Below are 12,852 nucleotides of genomic sequence, written 5' to 3'. Positions count from 1 at the left end.
GGGAAGGTCTCGATCATTTTCCTGCAGGCACTCAAGTGATATTCAGTTCCTGGGTTCCTGGGAGCCCCTGGGCAGTGGTATCTAGGAGGCTATTGATCCCCAGGCCTGAACTCAGGAGAGAGGTCTATGCAGGAGTTGTGGCAATCACCATGAAGAAGATGGTCCGTGAAGCCAGGGGAGGAAGCACAATACAGGGGCGACCCTGCTGGGCGTCTTCCCTTGGCCTCCAGAGCTATTCCCCACCCTTCTCCAGCTTGCTCTGTGCCTGGAAAGGCTGACCTTTGTGGACTGCCTCACACCAGACTCCCTGCCTTCTGGCTTTCAGCTGGGTTTGGTCCCTGGGAGGCCCTGGTAGGAGATCAGAGGATGGGAAGAGAGAAGCACGGGTATTTCTTTCTCACTCCCTCCACGTAGGGTTAGCACAGGGTGAGCACTTCTCCCGAATGAAGGTTGCAGCTCACCTCAGGCAGGCTCCTCCTCCAGCCCTCAGGCCTGAGCGAGGGAGTGCTCCCACTGCTGCTAGCCCCAGGGTACAGCACTGCCCCATGCGGTTTCCCAGCACCTGCCCCACACCTTTGTAAATAGTTCTTTTTCACACTCTTCCCTGCATTACCCAATCTGAGTGTGCCATCTGTTTCCTGCCAGGATCCTGGCCAACACAGAGGGCTTGGGGGTGAGGAAGGGAAAGAACACCCAAGTTTAAAGGGCAAGGAGAGGGAGAGGAAATGGGGCCTAATCAACAGAGGAGTCAAAGGCAAACCAGGAGTTATGAAACCAGGCGGGCGGCCAACAGTTTTATGAAGATTGCAAGGTTAAATAAGGATGAGATCTCAAAGGTATATTGGGATTGGCCATCTGGAGGAGGAGCTCGGAAGAGGAAGAAAGAGAATTGGGTGGGTGGTTCTGGGAGGAGGGATCTGAGTTGAAGATCGAGAAGAAGGTAAGAGGTGAAGAGAGGTGAGAGAAGGGAGTGGGGCAGGGGAGAGAACCAGGGCAAAGGTAGGAAAAGAGGCAGCAGGCCATGGGGTGAAGAAATGTGACACTTTAGTCCAGGTGGGGAAGCAGGTAGTACCTCCAAGAATGAGTGTGGGGACTTCCCTGGTGGTGCAGTGGATAAGAATCCGCCTGCCAATGCAGGGGACATGGGTTCGAGCCCTGGTCCGGGAAGATCCCACATGCCGCAGAGCAACTAGGCCCGTGCGCCACAACTACTGAGCCTGTGCTCTAGAGCCCGCGAGCCACAACTACTGAAGCCCACGCCGCATCTACTGAAGCCTGCGTGCCTAGAGCCTGTGCTCCGCAACAAGAGAAGCCACTGCAGTGAGAAGCTCATGTACCACAATGAAGAGTAGGCCCCACTCACTGTAACTAGAGAAAGCCCGTGTGCAGCAGGGAAGACCCAGCACAGCCAAAAATAAATTTTTTTAATTAAAAAAAAGAATGCGTGTGTATGTACCGAGGCACAACACATACTTACACATATACAACACCCACACCTGCACATGCTATACTCTACATTCACATGAACACACACACACGCAAATACGTATACACCACCATGCTTCACCACACACACCAAAGATACACATATTTGCACACATACACACACCTCACCATATCATCATCCCTACACCATTCACAACAGTCACAACAGTAACTGCCAGATCCATAGATCTCACTGGACCCCATGCAACATCGGATCTTTGCTTTGCTGTGACATTTGTCTATTTGCTGGCATCACATTAAACTCTGAAAAAAGCCTGATTCTGCCCATTCACGCATGAAAAAGGAGTTCTCAGGGTTTACAGCATGGTGCCCGGTGCACCGTAGATGCTCCGTGGATAAATCTGGAATGGCTCTACAGTCCCTGGCTCTTACCCTGGGGTATGGGGCAAGGGCTATACCTGGCTGTATGTGCTGACCTCCTAAGTAACTTACCCGGGGGGCCCTAAAGACTGGCCTCCAACGACCACAACCCGAATGCCTGTCCATACGATGGAATACTCTAGAGTGAAAATGAAACACGTGCTAAAACATTCATGAATCTTGGGCTTCCCTGGTGGCGCAGTGGTTGGGAGTCTGCCTGCCGGTGCGGGGGACACGGGTTCGAGCCCTGGTCTGGGAGGATCCCACGTGCCGCGGAGCAACTGGGCCCGTGGGCCACAACTGCTGAGCCTGCGCGTCTGGAGCCTGTGCTCCGCAACAGGAGAGGCCGCGATGGTGGGAGGCCCGCGCACCGCGATGAAGAGTGGCCCCCGCTTGCCGCAGCTGGAGAAAGCCCTTGCACAGAAACGAAGACCCAACTCAGCCAAAAATAAATAAATAAATAATAAAAATAAAGGAATTCCTTTAAAAAAAAAAAACAAAAAAAACATTCATGAATCTTTATAACATAATGTTGAGTAAAAAGAGCAAGTTGCAGATCCCAACATACCTGCCTGATAATCTTTTTATAAAGTTCAAGAACAACGGAAACTAAACACTACATAATTTAGGAACACATGGCTATGAAATAAAAACTTTTTTTAAGAAATGTAAAAGAATGCTAAACACAACATTCAGGACAGCAGGTTATGTCTGGGAGAGGCAAGGAATGGACTAAGAAAGGATCATATAGGTAGATGGATGTTATTGCTGATGTCTGCTTCTTGAATGGGATTCACCACCCAGTATAATATAACAGCAGGCCAGGCTTGAACCAAGGATGAGAATATATCATGAACCAAGGATTATGATTAACCCAGTTCTGTACATCGGATGTCTTGTTACAGTGAATAAAAATAAAGACTGTCCTCTCAGCTTGACCCTAGTTCTGCTTATTTTTGCACTTCCTCCCACAGCGATGCTGAGGGGTCACTGCAACCTTGCTCTTGGCAATCGGAGTTACTAGTGCAAGGCTGGGCAGGAAATGAACTGGGGATGAGGCCATATCTGCTTTAACACTGTTCTCGATGGGTCCTTTGTGGTAAGGGTTTCCAAGAACCAGCAGAGCAGTTGAGGGAGCTGAGTAACATTTACCAGAAATGTGTGCCTGCCCCACCCCCTAACCACCCCGCCCCATCCCCTCTCTCCTCCCTTTACTGCCTCCAACTCTTCCTCCCCACCCAGGCCCAAGTGAAGGGTAGCTCACAAGAGCCAGTAATGAATATTTCCATGGAACAGAAATGCTTACCTGACTCACTGGAGTCTGGGGAAGAACTGCCCTGACCTCCACCCAGATTCTGGGCCCTGAAGGAAACTTGAGATGACTAATCAACACAAACATTTATTAAGTAGCAGTATAGCAGAGTGGTAGTGAGCATGGACCACCTGGGTCCAAATTCTAACCTGGCCACTTCTTAGGTATGTGACTTTTGACATAGTACTTACTGCTCTGCACCTCAGTTTTCCCCACCTGCAAAATGGGGATAAATAATAATATCTCCCTCATGGAGAGTTGTTGTAAGACTAAGACATGCAAAGCATGCAGAACAGGGCTGGGCACATATTAGGTACTGAATGAGTGTTAGCTGTTATCGCTAAGTGTTATGAAAGATGCAGATGAATCAATGAGACCATGGTCTAGTGCAGGAATTTGCAAACTTTTTTCTGTAAAGGGCCAGATAGTAAATATTTTTGGCTTTGCTGGCCATAAGGTCTTTGTCACAACTACTCAGCTCTGCCATTGCAGTATGAAAGCAGTCATAAACAATTCATAAATGGATGAGCTTTATTTATTAATGCTGACAATTAAATTTCACATAATCTTTACCTCTTATGAAATGTTATTCCTCACTCAGTCTGTTTTCAACCATTTAAAATGTTAAACCAAGTCTTAGCTTACAGGCCGTGCAAAACCAGGTAGTATGCCAGACTCGGTCAGCAGGTTGTGGTTTGTCCCTCCCCGGTCTAATGGGGGGAAAAACATTAGCCCCTCTGGATTTCTTTGCTTTACCTGTATGTTCTGTGCCTCACTTTACAGGTGAACGAACTGAGGTTCACCCTTCAAAGTCCAGTTGAAATGCTGCCTCCTCTTTGAAGCCTTCCCAGATCACCTCAGCCAAGGGCAGTAATAACTCCATCTGCTGCATCCTTTGTGATAAGCACACATTTGTTCATTACTTTTAAAATTTTATCATGAAATATTTAAGACAAACCAAAAGCTATAAAGTATAATGCAGGGACTCCCCTGGCGGTCCAGTGGTTAAGACTCCACGCTTCCACTGCAGGGGGCATGAGTTCGGTCCCTGGTGGGGGGACTATGATCCCACATGCAATGAGGCGTGGACCAAAAAAAAAAAAAAAGTATAATGCAAATACCTTAGTCCTCACTATCTGGTTTATGAAATAAAGCATTGCTCAAACAGTTGAAGGCCCCTATGCAGACACCCCTCCCCAAATCACAACCTCCTTTCCTCTTCCCCAGAGGAAACAGCCACCATCCTGACTCTGGGAATTTATTGCCGTGTACTTCTAAGTACTTTTACTACATATAGAAGCATCCCTAAGCAGGAGGTAATATTTGTTTGCATGTATGTACACCCATTATTTAACTGGATTTTCTTAATAATCCATTCAAGGAATATCTCTATTTAGAGATTAGTCTCAGAGGGTGTTATAAGGTCCAAGGGATCCAGTTAAGTAATGGCGGTAAAATCCAAGGCTGATTTCCAAGTCATGCTCTTAACCATTGCTCCCCTCTATATTCCTGCGGCCACACAGTCATGTTAGTTATCTGACCCCCTTTCCACACTAGATTTTAAACTGCCCAATAGAAGAGACTGTGACCTTTCACCCCTTCTATACAAACCCTAATATTTGGCACCCAGTATCTTGGCATCTACTATCTTGCACTCTTCTTCAAAGAGACACCATCTTCTATCATCCCTAGCAGTCTCAATAGAGGATGGGGAAACTGCCAGTAACTCACTTCAAGGGTGGGGCTTTGATAGATTTTGATACGTTTAGAGCAACTTTTAAGTCAACTGTCAACTTTACTGTAAAGGATGAGGCACGCAACCCTCATACTCCAAGAGATCGGGAAGAGCAAGGGGGATAGAGAAAAGGGGAACTGAGAAAATCAGCCCCCCAGAAGCAAGAAATCCTTCCTTCGTCTCCTACCGCCACATGGGAGGCAAGCTAGGGTTTGGGATCTAGTCTAAGCTTAAGGAGTGAGGAGTGACAATGAGTGAGCGGTATTGTGGCCTGGACCCTCAAACAACCTGACAAGACAGCATCTGGGCCAGTGTCCAAAGGGTGCGTGCATGCACCGAGGGGAGGGAGCGAGATGATGGGGAAGGAAGAACTTTGTAGGCTGCTATTGATGCTTCTAAAGAAACAAGAAACGAATATTTACGAATACTTGACATGCACATTGACAGTGGTGCTCGCTCCACTGTTCTTTCAGGATGTAGTCAGGCCATGTGCACTAAGTGGATTCATGGGTTCTACCATCTGGTTTAAACTGAACTCTCACAAAATGAACAAGGGGCTTAAACAGATCCCTGCAAAGAAACCACGGACTAAAAATGCTAATTATCCCAGCACAAGCAGTAAGAAAATGGCAGGGCTAACATTTCACGTTCTCCCAATATAAGCATTTTGTCAAGCACACTGGAGAGTAAAAGTCTGCGTAAGTCAAAACAGTGAACGCATTTCCACACATCTATTATCAATGACTAAACTCCACACTAAAGAGGAAGGGAAATTTACACAGGTATATAGTTTCCCAGTAAACACTTATTAAGGGTATGTGCTCAAAATGTTTTACTAGTGGGAGAGACAATTGAAAAAAGCCTCAACTGGTAGTTTAGCAAAATTTTGGTATCTTCTAGGTCAGCCTTGTCCAGTGGAACTTTCTGCAATGATGGAAATGCTCTACAGTTCCACAGCCACTAGTCACCAGTGGCCATTTCATGAAATCTGACTAGCACTGGGAAATAGCCACATATGCCATATTAGTCCAGCTCTAATAGAATTTGCATTGGGAATAGAGGTTGGGATTGCATTGGGCCCCTCCAGCCAAATCTTGTCCACACAAGATTGGTTCATCTACCCTTTGGCCATACATACCATTTTAGAAAGGTGACTATCCCAGAAGTCCTACTGAAGGAAACCAGATTTAGGCTGAAAATTCCCTTTTTCCTCCCAGGATAGATTCTGGCTTTTACCAGGTGTTCAATTAATGCGCATTAGCATACCTCTGTATGGACAACACTTAAGCCACAAATTAAGACAAAAGGTATTTTATTCAAAAAACGCCAAGTATAAAAAAAAAAAATAAGATCTCTTTTATTCCCCTGTACAGTATTTCACTCAGATAAAACCAGCAGGCTACATGCTGCTCAAAACACAGCCCCAGAGAGGATCCGGAAGGCACACCATCCAGAACTGCTTTTCATAAATCTATCCTATATACACAAGTCAGCAATGCCCCTCCCCCATCACCCACGGACCCCATGCCCACTTGGGTAAGCAGGCGAGGGGGCCCGCAGCAGTCAGGGAGCTGCAGCAGCTGTCCCGCCTGAGTCCCGTCACCCTATGAACAAACAGAGCAAGCGTTGCAGCCTTCCCCAAAAGGTCCCCAAGTCAGAGGAGGAAAGGAGAAAAGAAAACTATGGCGGCAGCTGTGGAAGCTTGGAGCAGGAAGGGAACCAAATAAATAAATAAATAAATAACATTGACCTCCAGGTTAGAATGCGCATCTTTCCAAGAAAAAAAAACAAAAAACCCAAAACAAAACAAAAAAAAAAGCAGGTAAAATAATTTAAAGGCAAAATTAAAAAAGAATTAGATCAACTACAACCCTTTTGTACACTACCATGCCAACTGTACACACATTTACAGTTTTTCTGTTGATTTGCATTGTTTGTGCATTTTTGTGTGTGTGTGTGTGAGGTCTTGGCTTAGAAACAGTTAAGTAAAAACCAAAAAGGAAGACCAGTTCACTTGGGAGTTTTACTAAAGGAGGTGGAAAAAGGGCAGGTGGCTCAGCATTTGGCCCTGTAGCCTCTTCCATGGCACCTTTCATATGAAGGATGGGGGGAAGGGGTGGGGGAGAAAGAGAGGGAACCAAACCCAGGCAGATTTTTGGAGAAGCAGCAGGTAAAAGAGGCAAGTTCAAGTATTTCTCCCAGCACAGCCGGAGTCCCCACAGAAGGCACTCAGAAGAGTCGGAAGAGGTGACAGGGACTTAAAATGGTGCTAGTCCTATCCCACCCCAACCCGATTTCCCCCTACCCGACCCATCACGGCATTCAGCAGAACTCTTGATGAAGGGAACAGTTCCATGGCTGGATTCTGATCCACTCCCACCCCACCCGCCACCCCTGGGATTTTGCAAAGTCCAGCAATGCTGGACACTGATGAGAAGGAGAGCTTCTATGGGAGGAGTTGAGGCCTAGGACGGCTGGAGTGGAGTCTCTTCCTCCCTTTGGGAGGCAGCCTCCAGGGCCTGGGGTCTGGAATGAGTTGTAAATGTTGTTCCTGTATCAAGCACTGTCCTGCTTGGAGAGAAGTGTCACTGGTACTTGGGAAGCTGGAAACAGACACTACCCCTCCCCTGAGCATCTGACAGAGAGGGGAGAACCTGCCCGAGAAGCTATTTGCTGGGCCCTGGCAACAGGCTGTGGAGATGGATCTCAGCAGTTTCCTGGGGAAGGAGGACATCTTGCATCCATGGATGGTTCTGGATTTCTTCGAAGGATGGCCGATCTGATGGTCTCAGGGCCAAGCACCATCTAATGAGATGCTGACACTCTAGAGAAAGCAAGATAGAGGTTATGAATGACTCAACTTGTTTTTGCAGTGAAAAGGTCTTCCCACTTTGCTTCCCAGGGGCCCACAAGTCAGGGATCCAACAGAGACCCTACCCTTTCTAGAACGCTTATTCTTCAATGAGACGGTATTAACGCTTATTCTTCAATGAGAAGGTATTAACTAACACCTAGATGCTCCAGTCTGCTTTCAGCTAAAAAAGAGCTCCTCTCTTAAACCTGTAGTTTTCAAACTTCAATAGCTAGGGCCTTTCCCACGACGCCCACTCAACAGAAATAGGAAAGATGATGACAAGAGATTTTGATGAGACATCACTAAGCACGATGAGGTGATTCAATTCACCTACCAACCTACAAATATGAACACCACCCACGATGAGGTCACTGGAACCCCAGTATTTAAGAGAGCCTGCCTTAAGGGAGAAGGCTCAAAGAGCCCTCAATTTTTCACTCCCTGGCAAAACAGCCAGGAGTTGAGGGATCAGGATCCTTGGGTACTTAAAAAAAAACCTTTCAGTGAAACTAAATGGTCTTTTCTTAATATTCTCACACATGGCTCTTCCTCTGACCCCCCACCAAGGCACCCTCAAATGCAAACCATTTGATTCCTGCAGACCAGCTCTCAAGTGTGAATCATTTGGCTAGAATTCTAAGGCAAGGTCCATGGTATCTCCTGGAGACTGAAGCTCTCCAAACTCAAAGACCATCCTTGAGGACTAACAGCCTCGTGATTCCTGCTTCTCCTCAATAAAGGGCTTCCCAGAAGTTACCTGAAGAGACCCTCTGCCTGAAGAAAACTTGGCCCCTGATGATCTCCTCATCGTGCTCAAAGGGAATATCTCCACAGACCATATCGTACAGCAGGATCCCCAGAGACCAGACGGCTGCCGACCTGCCATGGTAGCGATGGTAGCGGATCCACTCTGGAGGACTATACACTCGGGTCCCTGCAAGCCGGGGGGATAGGAAGGAAAACATACTTTTAGCAAAAATAAAACACAAAGCAACAAAGTATGCTGAGTAACTCCTAAAAAAAAAGAAAAGCACCACCCTACTTCTCTCAGCAGCTGGGTGAACTCCATTTCCCCTCCCAGGGCTAAAAGGAGTAGATGAGAAGCTTATGGCAGCTCTCCAACCCAAAGCATTACCCACTTCTCTACCAGCTCAGACCATAAACAGCTCCAAGAAACAAACAGGGCTGGCCACAGACCCAAAGCCTGAGGCCTGTATGTGGTAGGACCACCCTCAATGGGAGGAGGGGATGAATATCTGCAAAATCAAGGGAGGTATCCCACAGACTATCCTTAAACTGCATTAAATGTCCTTGCCCAGGAGCCTGGTGAGAGTCTCATCTCAGATATGATCCAGGAAAGGACACCTGTACAGTATCCTAAGTCAGGGTGCCCTTTGAAAGGCCTTCCTCCCCACCCTCTGGATGTAGGGGTAGACACCCACACCCCTTCCTCCCCACACTTGAAAGGTAGAGAGGCAGGGCTGGCTTCAGACCACGTGATTCCTGTTTACAAACTTTGAGTTGTAAAAAAAAAAAAAAAAAAAGTGGGGCCATCCCGCTGGTGCTCACCAGGGGGCAGCAAAGACTGGAAGGAAAAAACATGGGAGGACCCGGCCAGCCATTAACTGTTAAATACAAAAAAATGCAGCCCAACCCAGCGTCCTCCAAGGGCAAATAAACACAAACCACAAGCCCCAGTCACAAGTTTTGAAAGGCTGTCGTTTGTTAGGTTAAGCCGCTCAGATGATGACCCACCCTCCCGTGCTTTGATCTCAAGCTCTCCATTCCTTCTTTTCTGAAAGAACCCTCTCCAAGCCCCTCCCTAGGATAGGTTTTCATCCTCTCTGCGGAGACACCCAACTAATTTTCAAACCAGCAAGAGATCTTATTTCACAACATTCATTCCCGACTCCCTCACCCCACAACACCAAAAAAAAAAAAAACCCCAACAACAACAATTAATTATTTAGCGAAACTACTGTTTCTATTCCTTATTCGTCCCTAAATCAAAGGGGAGAAAAAAACCTGCAGCTCTAAAAACTACCTTACCGAAAACTAACTCCCTTATAAAACAAAACAAAAATCACAAAACCGGCATCAATTTTCATCTCTCCCGCTCTCTCCTCCCCCTTCCCCCCTCCCATCCTTTTACTGGCGGGGAAACTGGGTCAGACTTCAGAAATCTGGGCTACGGCCGGTTGCCCGCAACCTCTTATTCATCGGGAAAGCTTGGAACCCACTGAATTCCACTTAAAAAATAAAATCATGCCAGAAACATTACAGGTTCAGCTGGCTTGAAATCCCCGGCTTTCCTACGCTGGGAAGCTCTCCTTCGCCCCACCCCTGCTAGCATCTAGCCAGGCGGCCCGATGACCTTTACAAAGGGCCGGAGAGAAAAGCCTACCCAGGCCTCCAGGCCAGGCCGAGTCACCTGGGCAGTTCCCTCCCGGGCAGCTCCGCCCCCAGGCCTGGCTCACCATCGAAGTCCGTGTAGACGGTGTCCTTGAGCAGCGCCCCCGACCCGAAGTCGATGAGCTTGAGCTCGCCGCGATTGAGGTCGATAAGGATGTTCTCGTCCTTGATGTCGCGGTGAAGCACCCCGCAGTTGTGGCAGTGCCGCACGGCCTCCAGCACCTGCCAGAAGAAGCTGCGGGCCAGCTCCTCCTGCAGGGCCCCTCTTTCCGTGATAAAGTCGAAGAGGTCTTGCACCGGCTCGGGCCTCTCCAGGATCAGGACGAAACTGTCGGGCCTCTCGAACCAGTCCAGGAGCCTAATGACGCCGGAGAAGCCCGAGCTCACCTTCTTCAGCAGAACCACTTCCATGGGCACTCGGGTGCCATTAGGCTGCAGAGGGGCGAGGGGACTGCGTTAGGGCGGGAGTCGGAGGGTGCCCCTCACCCCACCCATCCTGGGGGTCGCCCCCTCCAGGGTACTCACCAGCTCTCCCCAGTCTGAAATGCGGTCCTTCTCCACGTGCTTGATGGCCACCTGGAAAGCCCCCCAGAGAGTGTAAGGTTCCCTCGCCCGGGCCAAACACACCCGTGCGCCCCCCGTCCGGCGCGCCCTCCCCGCGGCGGGCCGCCCACTCACCGGCAAGTTGTCGGCGACACGGATGCCGGAGTAGACCGAGCCGAAGCCGCCGCTGCCCAGGAGCGGGCCCACCTGGTACTGTGACTCCAGGGGCTCCTTCTCCTTGCCTAGGAAAGGGGGAGTCACAGGGGACTCAGTACCGGCCCGCGAGCCCCCAGCTCCCACCCTGGAGGTCCAGCCGCCACTCCATCCTCGGGTTGGGGGGGGCGCTCACCGGGCGCCAGCTTGGTGGCGTGCAGGTCGTTGCAGGGCGCGGCGCGCAGGTGGGCAAGAGAGTTGATTTTGGACAAGAGCATCCCAACCTCCAGGATGTCGGCGTAGGGACGGTGTCTGGAGGAGCTGCAGCAGGAACTGGGGCTGGGGTTGTGCCGGTGGCTGCGCCTACGGCTGGGGCTGAGGCTGCGGGTGGCGTTGCGGCTGCGGCTGGCGCGGAAGGCCGAGGGCGAGTCGGAGGACGACTGTGGGCGCTGCCGGGGCTGGCGGCTGACGGACACGCCGGCGGGGTCAGGCAGCGCAGAGGGCGGAGGGGTGGGCGGCTCGTGGGGCTTGTGCTGCAGCGCCGCGGCACAGGGAGCTGGTAGCTGCTGCTGCTGCTGCCGGTCCCGCCGCCGCCGCCACCGCCGCTGCCGCCAAGTCCTCTCGGGCCTCCTCCGCCACCGCGGCCGCTGCAGCAGACACCCGGCTCGCCCTGCCGCCAGGAGTAAAGGGGCGGAGCGCGCCGGCGGGTGGGGGGCGCGCGGGCGGGCGGGGATGGGGCGGGGCCTCTCCGGGAGGCCTAGGCGGGGAGCGGGGCTGCCGGGCCGGAGGAGGGAGGAGAGGGGGTGGGGAAGCGGCGGGACAGGGCGACTCCCCTCCGCCCCCGCCCCTCGCGCTCCGTCGCCGCGCCCCGGCCCCGCCCCCGCCGCCGCGTCTCCAGCCAACCAGAAGGCGATTGATCTGCATAACACGGCGCGCGACGCCCACGCCCCCGCCCAGCTCTCGCGGTCAGAATGGTCTCTACGCCGCCACGACGTGGCGGGAAGGAAAAGGCGCCAAAATGGAGGGGGAGGGGCGCGGGGCGTGCGGGTAGGCGGGAGCTGGGTGTCGAGCCGCTAGGGAGGAAGGATGAGGAGGGGCGTATCGATTCAAACCCAAACAATAACAAAGCCATCAAAGGCCGCCCGAGGCCGGCTCTGTGGCTCTCCGTTTCTCGGGGTTTTTGGGTCAAGGGCTCGAGCTGGAGCATAACAAGTTGCGCAGAGGCGACGGGCGTTGGTGTCTCAGGCCGGGCGGCCGGCGCGCCGGGGTGTGAGGGACTGTGTGTGTGGGGATGCCGACGAGGGTGGTCTTTATGTGTGACTCAGACGCAAGACCTCCAAGTCGGCTTGGGCGGGTTGACCACGCGCTGTGGGCTCGGGTTGGATCTCCCGGGGGTTGTGTGTTGGGGGTGCGTAGTGGGCGAAGGATCTGTAAGATATGAGTCACGGCGGCTTCACGGAGGGAGTGGAGGTGTCACAGGCCTGGAATAAAACGGGGAGAGCTCCGCTCACTCGGGGGAGGGGTCCAGATCGCAGTTGTCACAGCCGGTGAAAAGATCAGCCCCCAGATTCCCTAGCAGATTTTTATTTTTAAAATGCTGAAAGGTTCCAGTGAATCCTGATGCGTAAGAAGTGATGTGTGTCAGAGTGCCCTGTAAAGAGGAAATCAGGAAACAAATGTTAGTATTGTGATGCCAGATGCTGTCTCAGCCCCTTCTGTGAGGGCGGGAGAGAGAAGAAATTCCTCATCTAAAGCGAGGGTGGAAGGGCGCGCTTGATTTAATCAGAGTTTTCACGTTGTATTCACCTTTTCATCAGCCTGTTATTACCAGTCAGGCAATACTAGCAATTATTGGCTGCCCCCGAGTCTTGACTCAAAGGAAATCCGCCCCCCTGCCCCCCTTGGAAATAACATGGAAACTGACCAATTCGACTTTCATCCTGTGTCCTTTTAAACTTCTTGTAGAGTTGATAACGA

General features: G+C 50.9%; 2 protein-coding genes and 1 long non-coding RNA gene across 4 annotated transcripts in view; 1 reads left to right on the top strand and 2 right to left on the bottom strand.

Moving 5' to 3' along the window:
• TMEM217B (transmembrane protein 217B) overlaps window positions 1-12,852 on the top strand; it is a 142,417-nt gene that overhangs the window by 26,416 nt on the left and 103,149 nt on the right. The gene's annotated exons all lie outside the window — the stretch shown is intronic.
• Window positions 1-12,852, bottom strand: part of LOC309608274 — a 244,302-nt gene that overhangs the window by 217,488 nt on the left and 13,962 nt on the right. The window lies entirely within an intron of this gene.
• PIM1 (Pim-1 proto-oncogene, serine/threonine kinase) lies at window positions 6,209-11,637 on the bottom strand. 2 transcript variants are annotated; one of them, XM_082347866.1, is made up of 6 exons: window positions 11,072-11,637; window positions 10,858-10,964; window positions 10,705-10,755; window positions 10,245-10,611; window positions 8,525-8,701; window positions 6,209-7,737 (listed from the first exon to the last, which is right to left on the bottom strand). In XM_082347866.1, the coding sequence occupies exons 1-6, from the start codon at window positions 11,151-11,153 to the stop codon at window positions 7,580-7,582; spliced, it is 942 nt and encodes a 313-aa protein (XP_082203992.1). In that variant the 5' UTR covers window positions 11,154-11,637; the 3' UTR covers window positions 6,209-7,579. The 2 variants fall into 2 exon arrangements, with proteins under 2 accessions (XP_082203992.1, XP_082203993.1); XM_082347867.1 differs by lacking the exons at window positions 10,245-10,611; window positions 10,705-10,755; window positions 10,858-10,964; window positions 11,072-11,637 and adding an exon at window positions 10,049-10,135.

The sequence above is a fragment of the Balaenoptera borealis genome, assembly GCF_965194805.1.
Source record: "Balaenoptera borealis genome assembly, chromosome: 12".
Taxonomy (NCBI): Eukaryota; Metazoa; Chordata; class Mammalia; order Artiodactyla; family Balaenopteridae; genus Balaenoptera; species Balaenoptera borealis.
The sequence above is the reverse complement of the archived record's forward strand: the minus strand, read 5'-3'. Positions and strand labels throughout refer to the sequence as shown.